The sequence below is a fragment of the Canis lupus genome, chromosome 1 (assembly GCF_011100685.1).
Source record: "Canis lupus familiaris isolate Mischka breed German Shepherd chromosome 1, alternate assembly UU_Cfam_GSD_1.0, whole genome shotgun sequence".
Taxonomy (NCBI): Eukaryota; Metazoa; Chordata; class Mammalia; order Carnivora; family Canidae; genus Canis; species Canis lupus.
The window spans coordinates 101,020,108-101,042,050 of record NC_049222.1 but is presented as its reverse complement, the minus strand read 5'-3'; the positions used below and the strand labels follow the sequence as shown (position 1 = coordinate 101,042,050).

Genomic DNA, 21,943 nt, shown 5'->3' with positions numbered 1-21,943 from the left:
GGCGTGGCCTTTCCTCTCAGAGGTCAATGGGAGTGTCCTATCCTCGTCCTGTGTGTCTGCGAACTACATTACCCAGAAGAGCGCACGTCGATGGACTACATCCCTGACCTATGAAGGTAAAGAAAAAGAATCGTTTCTGCATATGCGCCTAAAGTCGAGGCGGGACTTCCGGCCTCATCCCCCTGGCGGTCTTTTTGCCTCTTTCATAGCTGTCCATCTGCTAATGTTCTGGAGCGCAGGTTCAGGGTCCGGGTGACTAACCGAGAAGGTGCTAAGGGAGCCGCTGTCCCCGCCGCACAGACTGGGGTCCACGGCTCGGCGACGCCGCCCAGACTGCCCCGCACGGGGTCCAGGACAGAGACCCCCCAGCCCGGGTGTCCGTCCGCCCCGCCCCCCGAGTCCGATGGCGGCGGCCGCGCCCAGGGCCCCGGCGCAGGTAAACGCTCGTCCCCCAGGCCCTCCCCACCCAGACCCTCAAGGCCCGAGCACTGGGCGCCTGGTCGCGTCCCTGCGGCCCAGACCCGGGTGTTCCGGACAGGGAGGCGCCGGTGGGCGGGGGCCCGCGTTCTGAGCGTCAGCGCGCTGGCGTGCGGGAGCGGCCTGCAGGGGAGGGGCGGGCTGGGGCAGAGGCTGCAGGGGGCCCTGAGGCGGGAGGACTCTGAGGTCGGGGAACAGGGAGCGTGAGGCGGGTCATGTCAGAACTGGCGGGCGGAGTTGCGGTACCTTCGGGTAAGGACTCTGGATACCAGGAGGGGTTTTGTCCAAAGGAGAGACACCGTCTCCGTTAGGGATTTAAACTTTTCCCGAAGGCGGTTCAGTGGAAGAGTAGACCGGATGGCCTTGAAGAGGGCATTGAGGCCGTGGGAGGTTGGATCTTAGTTCAGGTGGCACAGTCGGCAAGAGGGGACACAGCATTGAGGCTCAGCCACATGAAGTCACCTGTACTCCAGGGCCAGGGAAGGAGACGGGAAACATGAGCCCAACAAACCCTGCACCCTTTCCCCCACTGCCAGCCTCTGCACAGGTTCCCATTCTGGCAGAGGGGCTCCCATTACACAGGTCGGTGGAGAATGTCGCAACCACTCACTGGCCTTGGCCACCACCCACATGATCTCTGGATTATGGTGTCCTGGGGCTTTTAAGTGTCATTCCCCCAGGCCTGGGTCTGGGGGTCCTGGGGAAACCCCAAGCACAGGGCCCTAAGTCCATGGCAGGCTTTATATAAAAATGTTCCTATTTCTGGCAACTGTTGCACCAGGAACTGGTTCCACGATATGCAGATGCCTAGAGGTGTAACTGAACCGAGAGTGTGCAGAAAAACACAGGTGTCCTTTTGGGATGCCTGAGTGGCTCAGTGGTTGAGCGTTTGCCTTTAGCCCAGGGCGTGATCCCGGGCTCCGGGATCCAGTCCCACATCGGGCCCCCTGCGGGGGGCGTGCTTCTCCCTCTGCCTGTGTCTCAGCCCCTCTCTCTCTCTCTGTGTGTGTGTGTCTAAAAAAAGAAAAAAACCACAAGTGTCCTTTTAGGTGGGAACAAAGAGCAGGGGGACAGGAGTCAAGACGAATGACTCAGCAGTTGGGTGTGTCTTTTGGAGGTGATGGGGAGGTGTGAATTGGAGGCAGAAAGTGATCTTACAAGGTCTTACCAGACCCCACCTCACTGCAGAGTGTAGAACAGACTGTGAGACAGAAGAAGGAAGGAAGATCAGGCTACTGCCAAAGCTCAGGTGAGAGTTAAAGGACCGGAGTTGTGGTTTCAGAAAAGTAGTTGGATTCTGGATGCATGTTTTAAAAGGGGCAACTAGATTCTCTGATGAGGGAGGAGTGAAATATAGGACTCAGGGATAACCCCAGTGTTTTAGGTCTGAGCAGTTGTAGAAGTGGAAGGTCCATTATCTAAGATGAAGAATATAGTAGAAGTAATACTCTTTGTGGGGAAGGGGATGTTAGGAGCTTTGATTGAGGTAATTGACAGTCTGGAGTGTTTCAGAAACCACTGAATGGGTGCATGGTGGGGGTAGTTGTATACAGATCCAGGAGTCTGGGGAAGGGTTCAGAGTGTTCACGATTGGGGTGGGTAATTGTTGGGTTATGATTGTAAACCTATTAGGGGACCAGGTGCAGGAGAGTGGGGACTGTGGACTGGTCCTCTTGCCTAGGTACCTTGGTGATGGGTTGAAGCTTCACAAACACAAGTGAGGGGATCCCTGGGTGGCACAGTGGTTTAGTGCCTGCCTTTGGCCCAGGGCGCAAACCTGGAGACCCGGGATCGAATCCCATGTCGGGCTCCCGGTGCATGGAGCCTGCTTCTCCTTCTGCCTGTGTCTCTGCCTCTCTCTCTCTCTCTCTCTCTCTCTCTCTCTCTGTGTGTGTGTGTGTGTGTGTGTGTGTGTGTGTGTGACTATCATAAATAAATAAAAATTAAAAAAAAAAAAAAACAACACAAGTGAGGCAGGTAAATGGCCCTGAAAGGAGTGTGTGTGTCAGGGATAGGATATTCTGGCACATGGCCAAGGCTTCCAAGGCAAGGGTGGGCATGAATGAGGTGGACAAGGAGGCAAGAGATAACTGAGGCAAGATGTTGTGTAGACTGGATTGGGTGCTTATTCATCACTCTGTGCAGTCACCAGAGCCTTGTGAGGACTTGTTGGGGCCCTGTTTCATTCAGCCAGGAAGATAAGGTCAAGGGCAAATGGCAAATGTGGTCATTTGTGAGAGTCAGTAAGGCTTGGGGTCGACCACTGATGAAGCTAGCCTTTGAATGAAGGAAGTTGTGATTGCTTTGGGGGGCGGGGGGTGGACACAAAGTGCAGCATATGGTGGAATAGGGCCATGGTTTTCTGAGATCCTCATGTCTGAGGCAAGGAACAGACTCCAGAAGTGAAGCCTTCGTAGAAGGATTTAGGGCTGTGACTGCTAGTGGGCATCCTGGGAAGTCAGTAGCATTCAGTCCTGTTTGAATTTGCAAGGAGTCCTGTGGATGCTGTTGTCAGGTTTCAGTGCCAGGTCTAAAATTAAGACCCAATATTATGTGCAGCACTGATGTCTAGAAACCTTGAGGATCTCAAATAGCCACAGTGCTGCTTCTCCTCCCACTCTGCTCCCAGAAATAAGATCTCCTAACCAAACAGCGTTTTTACCAAAGGGATCTGAAGCAGTTCCTGCTTATCCCTCTGTAGTTGGTTTCAGTTCTCTACCTGCTCATGGAGTTACTAGGATAAGTCAGCAGCATCTTCCCAGGGGAGACAGGAGGACCTCTTTCTATTGATATTACAAAGCTTGGGTCTAAAAACCACTAGCTGTTCACTCTTTCCCAGAGTGGAACCCCCATGTGGCCCTGTGTGGCTTGTGGCATCCTCCTCTCCCACATTGTGAATATGTATGGTTAGAAAAGTGCTGTCAATTTCATCTGTCCAGTGTTAGGTGTCTATGTTTGGCCATCCCTGTAAACCTAGCACTCAATCCCATCCTCACTAGTGGGGTGAAGAGGAGGTGATTGAAGTACAGTTATGTATAATTGTAAAGCCAAAGAGATGCCTAAGATATGCAGGGCAGTAAGCTGGTGGTAGCCATGGGCATATGGCAGTGTCTGGAAAAGTGGGAGATATGCAATCTAAAGAATGATGTGTACTTATAGAGGGAGTATGCCTGATGCCCCAGGCCCTGGTATTGAGAATTGCATGGTTTGTCCATACTAGGGGAATTGCTTAGCAGAAAGGACTGAGTGGGGTGCCTGGGTGGCTCAGTCAGTGAAGCATCTGCCTCTGGCTCAGGTTACAATCCCAGGGTCCTGGGATCCAGCCCCACATCAGGCTCCCTGCTCCGCGGAGGGCCTGGTTTTCTATTTCCCTGTGACTATTATTCTACCTACAATGCTCTCTTTCTCTGTCAAATAAATAAATAAAATCTTAAAAAATGAAACGAAAAGAAATGAGTGAGTGCCTCTGTGCCAGACCTTTGTTTGATACCTTTTTATCCACCTGCCTTGTCTTGTCACTGATGGCCGGTGCCTATGATCAACGGGCCTGTGAGGAGACAGCGGCATCAGCAGTGCTGGGGCCTGGTTTCTCTTCTGTGTTGGATACTTAAGAGGAGGATGAGTGAGGGGCAGGTGTGGAGGGGATGGATTGCCATTTTTTAGGGAAAGGCTATTTATGGTTTCATCTGTCTCCATCTTACAGGGCACTGTGACCTTTGAGGATATCGCCATGTATTTCTCCTGGGAAGAATGGGATCTTCTTGATGAGGCTCAGAGACACCTGTACCAGGATGTGATGCTGGAGAACTTAGCACTTATAACCTCCTTGGGTAAGACCCTCAACCCCACCTTTCTGCCCTGAACGATTCTCTCCCTTTTCCTTTTTTGCCAAGGGCAGGTCTGTCCTCCCATCATGATCATGGTCTCTGTTTCTTTCCCCACTTCCTCAAGTAGGCAGTGTACTGGGCTGGGCTGAGATGTGTGTGCACTGCTACTCCTTGAACAGCCCTGACACCAGCTACTCCTAAACCTCTCAGAAAAGGAACCGGGGTCAGGAGTGTTCCAGTCGGCCCAGGGGATCCCACTTTTCGTGCTTTCTCCCCTCCAGGTGACATTCAGTTACAAAGCACCTGAGTATCCAATTTCTCCAAAGGTTCCACTTTCTACTCTCTTCCTCTGGCTGACATATCCTCATTCCTTTTCGTGCCATAAATTGCCATCACTGACCATCACTGTTACATAGACCAGTTTGTTCTTGCAAGACCCTCTTTGGAAGTTTTCTTTCCTGTATGCTGCATGTGCTGAGCTGTTCTTGGCCAGTGCTCGGTTATCTCCCCAGTCTTTCTCTTATTAGTACTTGCATCATCCCAGGACCACGTAGTTGCTTGTCTTGTGGTTGTGGTGGAGAGTCCGTTGTGGTTCACACATTAGATACGAACCCAGCTGCAGCAAGATGGGCTCAGAGGAAGCCTGGCTCTGAACAGGGCTGTGTACACATAACACCAGAAACTTATCCCACATGACTGGTCTTTTGTTGGTAATGAGAATGGTCCCCACACTTCATATCTGCCTTTTCTTCCCCATTCTTCACACTTAGGTGACTAGTCAACTGTTGTTCATCGCTTATACTCTTACTTCCTGTCCAGGCCTAATCTGCACCTCTCTGGACTCCACATCTGGACCATTTTAGTCACTACTCCATTTAGGGTACTCTTCTCATTGGCTCCTATGTATTGTGTCATGAGGTGTATGTACATTCTTGAACTCTGGCCTCTCTTTCACTATTGAATTCTCCTGGGCCTGAACACACCCTTCTGCACAGCAGACTAGGTCCTGTTGAAAGTTATGTGTAGACCTTGTCTCTCCCCAGTGTGTTTCTTTCACCTCACAAATGCTCCTGTACCCCTGTTTTGTGATCATTAGTGGCCCAAGGCTGCTGAATTCAAACCTCAAATCCTGTAAACAGTCTTGTGGACTCATTTCTGGGTTTGTTAGACACACTTGTGTACCAGCTGCCTACCCATGAAAGTCACTGTGCACTTCACCAGCATTTCCTGCTTTCAGGTTGTGAGCATGGAGCAGAGGATGAGAAGGCCCCTTCTGAGCAGAGCGTTTCTGTAGAAGGAGTATCACAGGTCAGGATTCCCAAAACAGGTCTTCTTTCCCAGAAGGCCAACCCCTATGAGGTGTGTGGTCCAATCTTGAAAGACAGTTTTCACTTGGCTGAGCACTGGAAAACACAATTCAGTGAGAAACTATATACCAATGGGACACATGGGAAAAGATTCTGTTTCAGTGAAAACCTTCATCACAAAAAGCAGCACGTGAGAGATCAGCCCTTTGGAAGCAACATAAGCAGAGCTTCAGTGGTGGTCAAGAGTTGCAGATTGCAAGTTTCAGGGAAGCCCTTTATCTGTGGGGAGGTTGGAAAGGACTTCCTGGCCAGCTCAGGATTCCTCCAGCAACCAGCCACACACACTGGAGAGAAGTCAAACAGTGGAACTGAATGCAGGATGGCCTTCCCCAAGGGAAAGACTCAACACCACTGGGGAGACTGCACAGAAGCTTTCAGCCACAAGCACACATTTACCCATCACCAGAGAGTCCGCCCTGGAGAAAGATGTTACATGTGCAGTGAATGTGGGAAATCTTTTAGCCATAACTCGAGCCTTATTAAACACCAAAGAGTTCACACAGGAGAAAGGCCTTATGAGTGTGGGGAATGTGGGAAATCCTTTAGCCAAAGCTCCAACCTCTTTCAGCATCGGAGAGTTCACACTGGAGAAAGGCCTTATGAGTGCAGTGAATGTGGGAAATCTTTTAGCCAGAGCTACAGCCTCAATAACCATCGGAAAGTTCACACTGGAGAAAGGCCATTTGAGTGTGGAGAATGTGGCAAATCCTTTAGTCAAAGATCTAACCTCATTCAACATCAGAGAATTCACACTGGAGAAAAACCTTACGAGTGCAGTGAATGTGGGAAGTCCTTTAATCAAAGCTCTGCACTCTTGCAGCACCATACCATTCATACTGGAGAACGGCCCTATGAGTGCAATGAATGTGGGAAATCCTTTACCTACAATTCCAGTCTCTTAAAACATCAGAAAGTCCACACAGGATCAAAGCCTTATGAGTGCAGTGAATGTAGGAAATCTTTTAGCCAGAATTGCAGCCTTGTTCTACACCTGAGAGTTCACACTGGAGAAAGGCCTTATGAGTGCAGCAAATGTGGAAAATCTTTTAGCCAAAGCTCTGCACTCCTTAAACACCATAGAGTTCACACTGGAGAAAGGCCATATGAGTGCAGTGAGTGTGGGAAGTCCTTTAGACGAAGCTCCAACTTCAGTGACCATCGGAGAGTTCACACTGGAGAAAGGCCTTATAAGTGTAACCAGTGTGGGAAATCTTTTAGTAAAAGCTCTGGCCTCACTCGACACCAGAGAATTCATACTGGTTTGGGCATCATAAATGTCTTGAATGAGAAAGCCATTAGCCAAAGGCCTTATTACCTCATTGATTACCACAAAATTCACATGGGAAAAACAACTTAGATGTGTAGCAAATGTATTTCCTTGTTCAGTATAACAACACTCAAGGAGATCTCTTTTGAGGGTGCCATCTGCCTAAATTGAGTCTCATACATCCAAACATCAAAATAAATTCCAGGTATGGGGACGCCTGGGTGGCTCAGTGCTTAAGCGTCTGCCTTCGGCTCAGGGTGTGATCCTGGGCTCCTGGGATCAAATCCCACATGGGGCTCCCTGCATTGAGCCTGCTTCTCCCTCTGCCTGTGTCCCTGCCTCTCTCTCTCTGTGTCTCATGAATAAATAAATCAAATCTTAAAAAAAAATTCCAGGTATGTTGAGCATAGTCCTGTGTCAGATTTTTATTACTGTTGGTTCTGTAGCAGCACCCGTTTACCTCTACCACCTGCAGATGTCCACACGTGCATCATTTATCTACCCTGACCTGTTCAGGGAAGTTAACCTTGGTATTTGCCCATTCACTGGTAAACGTGTGGGAAGCCAGAGTACTCATTCCTTTCTCTCTGATTAGTTAAGGCATGGATGGCCCAGTTGTGGTCCAGAGGACACCATCTGAGTTCTGCTGATGACCTGAAAAGTCACCTTTTTTAGGGATATTATTGGTCTGGTGACTCTTGTGATGGCATTTCTAGCCCCCAAGTCACCAACCCAGGAACAGCCTTCCTCCATTAATCTGATTTGTGCTATAACAAAGCCCTTATTGTGTAAGTCACCTTTATTTTGAGAGTTATTCACTCTATGGGATGGATTTGGAGCAACAGAAAGACAGGAGAAACAGCTCCTGTGAGCACCCCAATGTTTGTGTGCATCAGAGGGCTGGAAGAGTGGTAGTCCTCTCTCTGGTTTGGCTCTTGTTTGTGTTGTTGCCCCATGCCTCAAAGGAAATTACATTGGATTTTGTGGTTAAATTGTAGCCTGGGTGGCAGGACATTTTGTGGTGTCAGAGCTCCCCCTGAAGGGGTGCAATGGTGACAACCTCCAGTACTTCTGGGAACAACATAAAATTGTTCTTTGGTTTGCTGGGAATATGGCATTGTGCTCAGCACTGGGGAAGAAATCTGTTCCCAGGTCCTGCAGAGGAGTGATGGACACCAATGTCCAGAATTCTGTGTGGTGGTGCCAGTGGCTGAAAGATTATAGGAGGAATCCTAATTGTACGCAAGTAGTAGATGAATAGAGAGTACAGGAGACTGCACCAAACTGGTTGAAATGTGCCTTTTTTAAAAGGGCACTTGTGGGCAGCCCGGGTGGCTCAGCGGTTTAGCACCTGCCTTCGGCCCAGGGCATGATCCTGGAGTCCCCGGATTGAGTCCCACATCGGGCTCCCTGCATGGAGCCTGCTTCTCCCTCTCCCTATGTCTCTGCCTCTCTCTGTGTCTCTCATGAATGAATGAATGAATGAATGAATGAATGAATGAATAGGCATTTGCTTGTTTCAGTCAGTATGGCTGTGAAAGATGAGCAGGTCCAGTTCTCAGATTCTCCTGAGCTGTGAGTCTTGTGTAGTTGAGGGACTTGTCAGGAAATAATCTGGGAGGTGGGGGGGCTGCCTGGGGGGCTCAGTTGGCTAAGCGGCTGGCTCTTGGTTTCCACTTGGGTCATGATTCAGGGTTGTGAGATCAAGTTCTATGTACAGATCAAGTCTCAGTATGGAGCCTGCTTGGGATTCTCTCTCCTCCCTGTGCGCTCCCTGCCTCCTCATTCACACTTTCACATGTGCGCTCTTCCCCTGCTCCCCCCACAAAAAAAACTAAGAGTTTTACAGATTCCTGTAGTTTATCTGCATTGTTCACCATCAGGCCATTGCTGCACAGGAAGGAAAACAAAGGTAGAAGGAAGATCTGAGTCCAACAGTGCAGGCTTTGTTACCTAGCCTGAATTCCTGAGGACTCATGTGGAAATGGGTTTCATTACTCCCCTGTATTTGCTGCCACTGAGGCAAGGTGCTGACCTCGGCATTATAAGGGATATGGTAGGGTCAATATAGGTTTGCCAAACTTTATTTTTTGAAACCAAAGAATTTTTTTTATAATTCTGTTAATGTCTTCTTGGTATAGTTAATAAATTGTCCATATGTAAACTGTATCATTTGATGAGTTTTGACATTCATGTAAACCCATGAAACCATCTTCACAATCAACAATGTGCATGTCACTCCATATTCACTCATGCCCTTTAATTATCTCTTTTTCTCTGCCCTCCAGGAAAATGTGGCTTTACTTTCTTCTTTGGTTCATATGTATTTTCTGTAATTTTACATGAAAATAAAATGTTTAGTTTTTTTTTCTCTGGGTGTCCTAATCTGATATATTTATTTTGAGATTTGTTGATGGGTCTATATAATTAGTTCATTCTTTTAATGTTGTCAAGAAATGTAATGTTCTATGGATAAACCACTATACATCCTTTTCAGATATTTGAGCTGTTACTAGTTTTGGGCTTTATCAAACAGTTGTATAGATATTTATGATTCTTCATATGGATATGTTTTAATTCTCTTGTGTTAACTTAACCTCAGAATGCAATACCTGAATTACAGGGCTGTGATTTGAGGACTGTTAAACGAGGATATCATCATAAAAACTCCTCCCTGTTAGTTCCCTATGAAAAGATGTTCGTTATGGGCTGAATTGTATGTTCCCAAATTCACATGTTGAAGTTCTAATCTCTAGTACCTCAGAATGTCATTGTATTTAGAAATAGGGGTTTTTTTTAAGTAAAAATAAAGGCAATTCTGTGGACACTAATCCAGTGTGATTAGTGTCCTTAAGAGGAAATTAGTACACAGACATACAGGAGAAAGTCCATGTGAAGACACTGGGAGAGGGACACCTGGGTGGCTCAGTGGTTTAGCACCTGCCTTCAGCCCAGGGCGTGATCCTGGAGTCCCAGGATTGAGTCCCACGTCGGGCTTCCTACATGGAGCCTGCTTCTCCCTCTGCCTGTGTCTCTGCACCTCTCTCTCTCTCTCTCTTTCATGAATAAATAAATAAAATCTTAAAAAAAAAAAAAAAGACAAGGAGAAAATGCCCACCCACAAGCCAAGGAGAGAGGTCTCAGGAGAAATTAGTGCTGCTGACACCCTGATCTCAGCTATGTAGCCTCCGAATATGTAAGAAAATACATTTCTGTTGTTAAAGCCACCCAGTCTGAAGTAATGTGTTATGGTGGCCTTAGCAAAGTCTTATAGGGGCCATCAGCATCTAGGAAGGAGAGGGTCTGCAGGGTGCCCTAGGGACAGAGGGAGGAAGCTGATTGGGATCCTTAGAGTACTTGGAACCCAGAAAGAAGAATGGGCTTGGGATTGATTCCTCCATCCCCATCTTTCACTGGAGATCACAAAGAGAAGCTTTCTGCCCTGCCTGGGTTTAGCTTCCAGCTGTATAAAATGGAGATGATGAGCAAACCTGCCTGTGGGGCTATTTGAGGGTGTAAAGAACTCATGGCCTAGGAAAGGGGCTCAGATGGAGAGTCTTTGAAGAGCGATGATTGTCCTAAGGGTGGGGAGCCAGTGCACCAGTGCCTTTGGAGAGGGGGACAAAAGACCACTGGGGGAGAGTGTTGGGATATTTATTTTTTTAAGGTTTTATTTATTTATTCATGAGAGACACAGAGAGGCAGAGACATAGGCAGACGGAGGAGAACCAGGCTCCATGCAAGGAGCCTGATGCGGGACCTGATCCTGGGAATCTGAAGGCAGATGGCCCTGAGCCGAAGGCATATGCTCACACTGAGCCACCCAGGCATCCCAGTGTTGGGATATTTATACCTGAGGGGGACTTGCAGGGGCTGAGGTTGACATAAGGGGGTGGGTAAGGTTCCTACCTGGCTCTTCCTGAAGCTCTGGTCCCTACTGGCGTGGCAAATAGCGACTGCATGGCTTGGACCAGGCAAACATCACCATGGAGACCTGGATAAGTGGTGGCCACACCTCAAGGGCCCTTTGAACACTTTCAAATGGATTTTCTACCCTCCATGGGACTTAAATGTTTTGGTTATTTTATGTCTATTTGCAGAATGGATTAAAGCATTTCTTTGCTGAAAAGCTACAGCTCTTCTAGTCACTGAAAAGCTGATTTTGTTTCCAAACCCGGGTCATCCCAATGTTTACATCTACATCAAGTGATCATGTCACACATTTTACGGGAAACTTTATATAAGAACTCTATAAGGCAGTTGCCCTGACTCAAAAACAGCACTTCTTTTTATCACTCAAAATCTAGAAAAGTTGAACAGACCACTGGCATTATTAACATCAGCAAAACTTTCAGAAACCTTTGAGCTCCCTTGGCCAAAAGTGTTCCCTCTAGACCTATGGCCATGTAGTCCACTCATTCAGTTATCCTCCTATGAATCACTAATGTGGAAGACCCATGCATGTGTCGAGGGATTTCATTTCCAATACTAGTCGCTGCTCCGCTACATGCAGACATGGCAAAATATTACCAGGTGTTCACATACTATATCTAGTGCTATCACGAACTGATTAAGGCCACTTCCTGAAAATATGTTTTAAAGAGCTTTTTTATGATCTTCACCTAGTAGATTGCATTTATCAGAATAGACCTCAGAGAGTAACTACTCTTAAGTCTCATTGGAAGGAATCTACCAGGTGCTATTCACAACAAATAAAGCAGTGAAACTCCGGGATATCACTCTGGTTCATGTTTCACAAATTTTGGAATTCCACACAGTTGGAAGTCTCCTCCAATCCAAGACTGCAAACAGGATTCTAAGCTGATCTTCAAAAGCAGACAGGTGACTCAAGACTTTCAGAACAAACAGATGCCAGCTTCCACTCAATATCTCAGAGCAAGACATCTAATAAATTACTGTTTTATTTATTTTATTTTATTTTTTTTATAAATTACTGTTTTAGTTTTTTAATCTGCCTGCCTATAATTGTTCCTCTTCTCATTTTCCACAGACCCCTTGTCATCACCACTAATGGCCCTTTTATTCGTTCTTCTATTATAAGTTTAGGTTAGGTCAGAACATACTCATTCTAACACCTTTATTAGATTATCCCTAACAGTAGCCACTGCCCTCAGTCTTACTGCTGGATATGCCATTCATCACCAGCCTGCCATAATAAAACCTCTGGGCCATGCAGGTTGCATCAAATGAGACTATAGGGAATTACAGTGGATGACATTTCCACTTGAACAGACATGAAGGTTAATTTTACATAAATCAATGTGTGACATTGCTAGTGTCCTTCTCTCCCAGAAAAATAACTGATTATTTCAATCTATTTATCAGACCCCAGGTGATTCTAAGTTTGATTTCAACAATCTTCATAGAGCAATGTGCCCAATACTTAATACCTGGAAGAGAACGATAGAGATCCAAAAATGTAACACAGTCATGTAAGCGCCTAGTTCTGACCTTATGTCATGAAATCCTTTGTTCTCAGATGTCTATGTGCCCATGACAGATAATCACTTCTTTTGTGGCCAGGACCCGTAGGATTCAGACTACCACCTCGTGTACTGTAGGAATAATATCCTGAGACTTGTCCATACATGAAGGACCCTAGTTCTATAAATCACCAACGTTGGAAATCCAACTCATGTAATTTCCAAAATGAGGTCTATTCTATTATTCAGCACACTGAGGCAATTACTAATTCATTATTTATATGAACAATGTGAGCAGTGTTGCCATCAGTGGGAATCCTACAAATGGGAAAAACTAATAAGCCTAGGACACTTTGGTGGCTCAGTGGTTGAGCATCTGCCTTTGGCTCAGGTCGTGATCCTGGGGTCCTGAAATCGAGTTCCGCATCAGGCTCCCTGGAGGGAGCCTGCTTTTCCCTCTGCCTATCTCTGCCTCTGTGTGTCTCTCATGAATAAATAAATAAAATCTTTTAAAAAAGACCAATAAATCTATCACTAGCCTTGGCAGAAGTTTTAAATGACACCACTTCTGCTCTAGATGTAGTAAACATTTATCTCAACTCATTGACACAAGTGATGGACAGTCTCATTGCTCTAGATTTCTTGTTGACTAGTCATGGTGGAATCTGTGCTATTGCTAATACTTTTTTGTACTTGGATCTATGAAACAGACAAGGGACTATTAACTGCTTGCTTTTGTCCTAGTGATCATGATACTAGTCTGCTTGACCAGAGTCTTAAATGTTTCTGTGCAACGGCACTGTTGTCAGATGATCACCATGATGATGCATCAATAAAAAGGTTAAGCCAATCTTGCAATACCATTATGAAGATGAACAATCTCTAAGCAGTGAAGATTTGAATCTCGCATTTTCCCCAAATTGGTCAACTTCTCTGACCAGAGTGGGACTGAGAGAATATGGAAACAGACAATTGCCAGACCACATAGAAAAATAGAACTCAGACCTACAGTTGCTGGTAACCAGCACAGAAAACCAACTCATTATCTATATGACCAGCCTGAGATGTCAGCTATCTAGAAGTGAAACCTATAGGAAATTATACCACTATACCTAACAACAATTCAGGACGCCAAAGGATGACCCCAGTAACAATGGTGTCAGAGCCAGGACATAATTAATGATGGACAAATTCCTTCATTTTTGTTTGCAACATAATACCGACCAGAGAAGACCAATTATGTACCCTTAACCAAACATGTAGGATGCATATTCTATTTAGCCCACCTACAGCTTCCCAATCAAGGCATACCTGAAGTCTTACCTTTTTAAACTGTAAGGCTTTACCACTCCTCTGCTTGCCTTTGAGAACCTGCCGAAATGCAAGTGATGGGTCCTGACAACCTTGTTGCAGCAAGGTCTGAATAAAAAGCCCTTGAAAGTTCTCATTGGTTGGTTCATCTATTCTCCATAGCTCTTAGATATCGTCCTCAAAATATATGTTGTAAATTGATTTAAAATAATTTTGACTGTGACTTTTTTACAAGGATTTATTAGCAATAGTGTTAAGTTTACTTGTTGCCTTTCACTTTCATCTTAGGTTATTGACATTTTGGCAATGGATCTATCTAAGAATGTACCCTTATCTAAACATCTTTCAGGGAGGCAAGTTTGAGTGTAAACTGCTTTGGAGCCTCTCCATATCAAGTATAGAAAGAGGGTCATCAATTAATCAGAATTTTATTTCCTTTTTGTCCTGCAAATAAACAATATTGCAGGGGCCACTTAGGAACTCTGGCATTAGGTAATTTATGATAAGCGCAAACCTTCATCACTGGTGAATCCTCCTAAACCTGTCCCTCTTTGTCCTACTTTTACCCCTGCTTTCCTTTCTTTTCCTTCCCTCTACAGTATTCTGAATTGGCTGAAATGCCTCCATGTCCCTTGAGTTTGTAACTTCCTTATAGAGGAGACATTCCTGAAAATGGACATCAACCTGGTTATGTTAAAATCTGTCGCATTGTCAAAGACTTCCCAAATCCCAAGTAGAAGAAGTTGGCTAAGTCATTCTTCTCCTGTGCATACACTCTCCAGGAATCAATCTATCTTCTGATTGAGCCAAGAGATGCAAAAACATGGTTGGAAAGAGTCCAGTAGGCCTGACTTTAAAATATGTCAAGATTAATGAAACTTTAATGTTTAGGGATGCCTGGGTGGCTCAGCAGTTAAGTGCCTGCCTTTGGCCCAGGGTGTGATCCTGGAGTCCAGGGATTGAGTCCCACATTGGGCTCCCTGCATGGAGCCTGATTCTCTCAGCCTGTGTCTCTGCCTCTCTCTCTCTCTCTCATGAATAAATAAATAAAATCTTAAAAAAAAAAAAAAAAAAAGGGCAGCCCCTGTGGCTCAGTGTTTTAGTGCCGCCTGCAGCCCAGAGTGTGATCCTGGAGACCTAGAATCGAGTCCCACATCGGGCTCCCTGCGTGGAGCCTGCTTCTCCCTCTGCCTGTGTCTCTGCCTCTCTCTCTCTCTCTCTCTCTCTCTCTCTCTCTCTCTCTGTGACTATCATAAATAAATAAAATTAAAAAAAGAAAAAATGTTTAAAAAATAAAAGAACTAAAAATGCTTTGAAACATTTACAAAGGACGCTTGATAATGTGCACATGAAGTATCCTTCATTCCATCTGGACCTTTCTGTTTCTAGAATGTTCACATGGCTTCCTAGCACCATTCTTTCTCAGGCACTTTCTCTTTTTTGGAATACTCTTCCCAACACTCTACATTTTGTAGATCATTGCACAATATTTATTCCAGACATAAAAAATATATTCTCAAGAATTGTTTCCTTGAGCCTTCAGGCTAGGTCAAGTACACTGGTTATACTTTATCATATTCACCTAGTTGACTTTCCAGCACTTATAGTAACTTAAATTTTGTAATAATTTATAGAGATGTATGTTTATAAACTGTGTACTGGCTCAGCTATCTTTTTTAAAAATTAATCTAGCTGGCTGTCTCAGTTGGTGGAGCTCAGGTCATCATCTTGGGGTCCTGGGATCCAACTCCGCTGTGGGCTCCCTGCTCTGCCTCTACCCCCTCCCTCTACTCATGCACTCACTCTGTCTCTCTCAAATAAATAAATAGAATATTTAAAAAAAAAAAAAAGGGTACCCTCTCTGGACCAGGAAGAAAGAAGATATTGTTATCAGCCTAGAGAAAGCACCAGAGAAACCTATACTCAAAACCTTACATTAGTCTCCTCCCATATATTTCCCTTCTCACAAATGCCAACCTGGGGGCAGTCCCGGTGGCGCAGCGGTTTAGCGCCACCTGCAGCCCAGGGCATGATCCTGGAGTCCCGGGATCGAGTCCCACATCAGGCTCTCTGCATGGAGCCTGCTTCTCCCTCTGCCTGTGTCTCTGCCTCTCTCTCTCTGCATCTCTATGAATAAATAAAATCTTTTAAAAAATGCCAACCTGGGAACCCTAAAGCTGCTTTTCTTTTGACATTTCTCTACAACTTAATTGTTCTTTGTTGATGCTATAGAAACTGGAATTTTGAGCCACCATTTTGAGTTACTTCTGGTTTAAGTTTCTCCTGGAGATGTGCACTGCATGGCCTACTAAACTTCCTCTCTCTCTCTCTCTCTCTCTCTCTCTTTCTTTCTCCCCCTTCCTCCTTCCCTCCCTCTAATATGTCTTTCTGTTACATGGACCTCAGCCAAAAACACAGAAGGGTAATAGAAGGAACATCATTTTTCTTTTCCCTACACCTGCTGAATGTAGACATAACACCAAAAAAGTCTTCCCTACCCCCTCACCAATTTTCTTTACATCCTTGGGGTTACACACAGCCTAAGTACGTGGGCCTTGATGGAAGATTTGACAGCAGCTTTAGTTGCTCTGCAGTATTTTGTTTTGTTTCTTTAAGATTTTATTTATTCATGAGAGAGAAAGGGAGGCAGAGGCAGAGGGAGAAGCAAGCTCCTCACAGACCAGGGAGCCCAAAGTGAGACTACATCACAGGACCCTGAGATCCATGGGAAATTGTCTTCCTTATGTCAGGAGAGTGACATTCCTGTCAAAGACAGGAAGCTGAGAATAAGAAAATTCTGTACAGCCCTTTGAATCACTGTATTTGTATCTTTGGAGTAAATCTCCAGTAGTGCAATTGCTAGGTCATAGGGTAGCTCTATTTTCAACTTTTTCGAGGAACCTCTATACTGTTTTCCAGAGTGGCTGAACCAGCTTGCATTCCCATCAACAGTATGCGAGGGTTCGTTCCCCTTTCTCTTCATTCTCACCAACATCTGTCATTTCCTGCTTGTTGATTTTAGACATTCTAAGTAGTGTGAGGTGATATCTCATTGTGGTTTTGATTTATATTTCCCTGATGCAGAGTGATGTTGAACATTTTTTCTTGTGTATGTCTCCTTTGGAGAAATGTCTTTTCATATCTTCTGCCCCCTTGATTATTTGTTCTTTGGGTGTTGAGTTGGTAAGTTCTTCATAGATTTTAGGTACTAGGGATCCCTGGGTGGCGCAGCGGTTTGGCGCCTGCCTTTGGCCCAGGGCGCGATCTTGGAGACCCGGGATCAAATCCCACGTCGGGCTCCCGGATCATGGAGCCTGCTTCTCCCTCTGCCTATGTCTCTGCCTCTCTCTCTCTCTCTCTGTGTGTGACTATCATAAATAAATAAAAATTAAAAAAAAAAAGATTTTAGGTACTAGTCCTTTATCACAGTGTCTTTCAAAATAAAACATACTCTTACCATAGGATCCAGCAATAAATTGGTATTTATTGATCCCGAATGAGTCAAAAAAGTATGTTCACACAGAAACCTGTGCACCAATGTTTATAACTTTATTCATAACTGCCAGAACTTGGTTGGAAGCAACCAAGATGTCCTTCAGGAGGAACCAACACATTGTTCTGGTGGAGGATGTTGATAGGCTCATGTTGGGGTGGGATGGGGCTCTGAGTGCATGTGTGTGTGTGTGTGTGTGTGTGTGTGTGTGTGTATTTGGTGGGCAGGGAGCAGTGAAGGCAGAGCAGAGAGCATATGGGAAATCTCTGTACTCTCTGCTCAGTTTTGCTAGAAACCCAAAACTGTTCTTTAAAACACACACACAGGGACACCTGGGTGGCTCAGTAGTTGAGCATCTGCCTTCAGCTCAAGGCATAATCCCAGGGTCCTGGGATCAATTCCTGCATTGGGCTCCCTACATGGAGCCTGCTTCTTCCTATGCCTATGTCTCTGCCTCTCTCTCTCTCTCTCTCTGTGTCTCTCATGAATAAATAAATAAAATCTTTCTTTAAAAAAAAAAAAAGAATGCCTGGGTGGCTTAGTGGTTGAGTGTCTGCCTTCAGCTTGGGGTGTGATCCCAGAGTCCTGGGTTCGAGTCCCATATCAGGCTCCTTGCATGAAGCCTGCTTCTCCTGTCTCTGCCTCTCTCTCTGCCTCTCTCTGTGACTCTCATGAATAAGTAAATAAAATCTTTTAAAAAATAAAAAAACACACCCATAATAAAACCTATGTGTTTTTTTTAAAGATTTATTTATTTATTCATTCATTCATTCATGAGAGACACACACAGAGAGAGAGAGAGAGAGAGAGAGGCAGAGACACAGGCAGAGGGAGAAGCAGGCTCCATGCAGGGAGCCCAATGTGGGACTCGATCCTGGGTCTCCAGGATCACACCCCAAGCCAGAAGCGGAGCTAAACTGCTGGGCCACCAGGGCTGCCCAAACCTATGGGTTTTTAAAAAACTATTCCAGAGACAGCTGGGTGGCTCAGTTGGTTGCATGTCCAACTCTTGGTTTTGGCCCAGGTTGTAATCTCAGGATCATGAGGTCGAGCCCTTGCATCAGGCTCCCTGATTGGTACAGAGTCTAAGATTCTGTCTCTCCCTCTCCTTCTGCCACTTGATCCATGTCCTCACACTTTCTCTAAAATAAATAGATAAATCTTTTTAAAAATTCCAGTACTACCACATAGCTGGTCCTCTTTGAGATCCCAATTTGTCTGAGCCACTTCAAAGTCAAACCTCTGTGACTACTTGCCTTTTCAGCATGGCTCCTTCCAACCTCTTCACCTGACATCCGTTCTTCACTACACTCAAGTCATCCACCAGATTGCTCCAAAAACTGCTCTCTCTTGCCATAAACACCAATGAGTTCTGTGGCGAACATCTAATGCCCACTTCCTATTTACCAGATTACTGGACATTCTAGCACCTGTAGGAGAGGAAAACGTCTCCTCTACCCTCTTAGACTCTGGTTGGACCTAAGATAGGAAATGACTTAAGACATTAATAGGAGAAAAGCATACACATTTTAGTAAGTGTTAAGGTACAAAGGAGGGAGCCTTCAGAAGAGAATGAAAACCTGAAGAAGTGACCAGAGCAGGAAATATTTATACCTTCAAGACAAATAATCAATAAATTTGTGAAGATCTGACAAGACAAAGGGTTGGGGTAGTTCATGGTGAAGAAGTGAAAGATAGAGGCTAGTTTAATAAGGTTTGTTGGTATGGATTGTTCATCCCAGTTCCTGCATCCATCTGCCATCTCTGGTGACTAATGATTTCTTCCTCCTTTGTGGTACACGAAGGGTATCTTTTCAGAGCATTCTTCTTGCATCTTCTATATCTTAAGGCTCATGAATATGAAAGACTCCATGTGCCAAAGAGGCACCTTTTTGGAGTGTTACGTTCTGGTTTCCTTCAGAAGAGTCCAGGTAAATGGCCCACTCATCTTATTTTTCCTTAGGACACTCTCATCGCTGGCTCTTGACAACCAAAAGCTTCTCCTTTAATTCCTGCCTTTCTTGATGCCCCTCCATAGCACTGTTTGCTGGCATAGGCTCCTCTGCCTGGGTGTTAAAATTTAAAGTGCATCCATAGCTCAACCCAGGGCCTTACCAGAGTCTGTCATTGTTATTTATTTTTTAAAAGCAATCTCTAGGTGATCCAGTCCATTTGTAAGACATTAATAATGAACTCTCTAAACCCCAGATTCCATCTCCATTCAGATTTGGATATACAACCACCTGACTGGTTTTCTGAATTGGATGCGTCATAACACACCATATTAAAAATGGTTCAGCTATAAAATCATGGCCTTCTTCCTTCCTTGCCTTGGCTGTCCCAGATTTCCCATATGAATGGCTTTTAGTACTATTTACCTAGTGACCCTGTTCCATACTCTGGAAGTGTTTCTTTATCCTGTATCTCCCCATACCATAGATAATCCATTGCCTAGTCCTGCCTGTTTCTTCCCTTGATATGTATACCCAAACATTTATTTCCATTTCTGTGGCTACTCCCCACAACTATTTGTTTAACCACGTGATCCTGAAGGACATCAGGGTTGTTGCCAGTTCAGGGCTGTGGTGAACAGAGCTGCTAATAACATTCATGTCCAGGATTTTCTGTGAACATGTGTTGTCAGGCCCAGAGATGGAGTCCTCCAGACCAGCCTTGGGTTTGATGCCTCACTTCCTAGAAGGACTTCTAGGACTCCACAGAAGCTGACCTCCTGGAGGTCAAACTGATACATGGCCCAGGGCCACCACCATAAAATCACATTATTAGCCTTAAGTACCCAAGAGCCCAGCTAAACAAGACAGTCACTAGGTATGACATTCCAACAGTTTAGGGGTTTCCTCCCAGGAGCCAGGAGAGATCAGATGATTCATTGGAATGTGTAGGTTCTGAATATCCCAGACCTGCTCAGGCAACCCTTTACTGCATAATCTGTTTTCATTTGTCTGGGATCAAAGCCCAGAGGTTGAGATTCTGGGTTGTAAGACACTAATAAGTTTGTAGTTTTTGTTTTTGTTGTGTGTTCAAAACTGCAACACTGTTTTCCAGAGCAGCTGTACCATTTTACATCACCAGTGATGCATGAGTGACACAATATCTGTACAACCTCACCAGCGTTTTGATACTGTTCCCCCATTTTGTTTAAGGCATCCTGATGGATGTGTCCTGATATCTTGCTATGATTTTTATTTGCATTCCCTGGAAACAGCTCGCATTTTTTCATGTGCTCATTTGTCATCCAACTGGATCTCTTCCTCTCAGGTGAAATGTCTGTTCTGTGTCTTTTGTCCATTTTGCATTTGAAGGGGTTTTTTGTTTAAGAAAATATTGATGTGTTTTGAGAGTTCTTTACACATTCCTAGTGAATGTTTGATTTATAAATTTTTTCACAGCCTCTGTACTTTGTTGTTTTGTCCTCCTCAAAGATGTTTTATATAGCCTAGATTTTTAATTTTGATGACTTCCTCTGTCTCCATTCTTTTTATGGATCATCTTACGGCAAGTGTTATAATCTCTTTGCCTGACCCTATATCACAAATTTTTCTTAGAACTTTTCTCCCTAAGTGTGTTCTAGTTTTACATTTCAATACATATTGAATTGCAATATCCATTTTTGAGATTATGTTTGTGTGTAGGAGGCTGAGTGTTTAGGTCAAGAGGGTTTTGGTTGGTTGCTTGCTTACATGTTTTCCTGTTGATGTCTGATGGCCCTAATCCCATTTTATGGAGAAGCCATCTTTCCTCTGTGAATTGCTTTTGCATATTTGCCAAAAATCAGTTGGGCTTGGGCAAATATCAATTTGCAAGCTCCTTGGGAGCTTCCTGGGTATAATCTGAAACGAACCCCTATATACAGAGGGCAGGAAGAGACCAACCAAAGGGTAAGGCCACCCAGATGGGTAGATGGCAGGTTTAATAAGCAAGGGAAATAATATATGAGGCTTGTCTTGGATGCCACCAGAGGAGTAGATCTCCTTACCTATCCACCAAATCTTGACTGCGTTCAGTCATATATACCATCCAGATGGTCTCAACAACACTATATTCCCCCTAAGGCCGTGTCCTTGAAATAGCTCCCACTGGGGACAGTAGGCACAGCATACATTCCAAGGACAGGAGAAGTGAGGAAACTCCAATTGTTGGGGTTCAACTCAAGGGTAAATCAGACCTTCTCCAACAGTCTATTTATTTGAGTTTCTTCTTTTCTATTGATCAGTGTGTCTGTCTGCTAATTTTATTCTTGTCTTTTGAAATTACTGTAGTGATTCTACTTTGGCACACCCATTTTTAAGAGAAATACTTCTTTTTGTTTGCTTACAGCAAAAAAGTTCTACGTTTTTTATTCACAGAATAGTTCAACCCTTCATTTCAAACACACACACATAGTGTTGCATTGCATGGATGGGTAAGTACTGTATTTAGTAAACTGGCTATTTATGCTCCTTAATTTTTTTTATTATTATGGTAAGTAACACCGAAATTTATGTTTTTAAACTACATTTGCACTGATATTCCAAACATGTATTTGTGTCTTTGGATTTCGTTGTATACGCAGGGAAAGATCTTCTAAGGTGTCGTCTATCAATCAACTTCGAGGCTTCTGGGCTTTGTCTTCATGCTTTATCATTTCCTCCGCCGGAAATGATAGAACTAAAACGATTCAACCGTCCCTGGTCACTCTGCAAGCACTTGCGTGTTTGTGTTTGTTTGTTTGTTTGTTTGTTTGTTTGTTTGTTTGT

The 21,943-nt window shown here is 44.7% G+C and overlaps 1 protein-coding gene across 1 annotated transcript; it reads left to right on the top strand.

Annotated features, from left to right (window-relative positions):
* The first annotated feature begins 181 nt into the window (after nt 1-181).
* On the top strand, nt 182-9,309 carry LOC100686546 (zinc finger protein OZF). The gene is made up of 3 exons (XM_038527517.1): nt 182-436; nt 4,181-4,307; nt 5,542-9,309. The coding sequence occupies exons 1-3, from the start codon at nt 404-406 to the stop codon at nt 7,026-7,028; spliced, it is 1,647 nt and encodes a 548-aa protein (XP_038383445.1). The 5' UTR covers nt 182-403; the 3' UTR covers nt 7,029-9,309.
* The last annotated feature ends 12,634 nt before the right edge of the window (nt 9,310-21,943 follow it).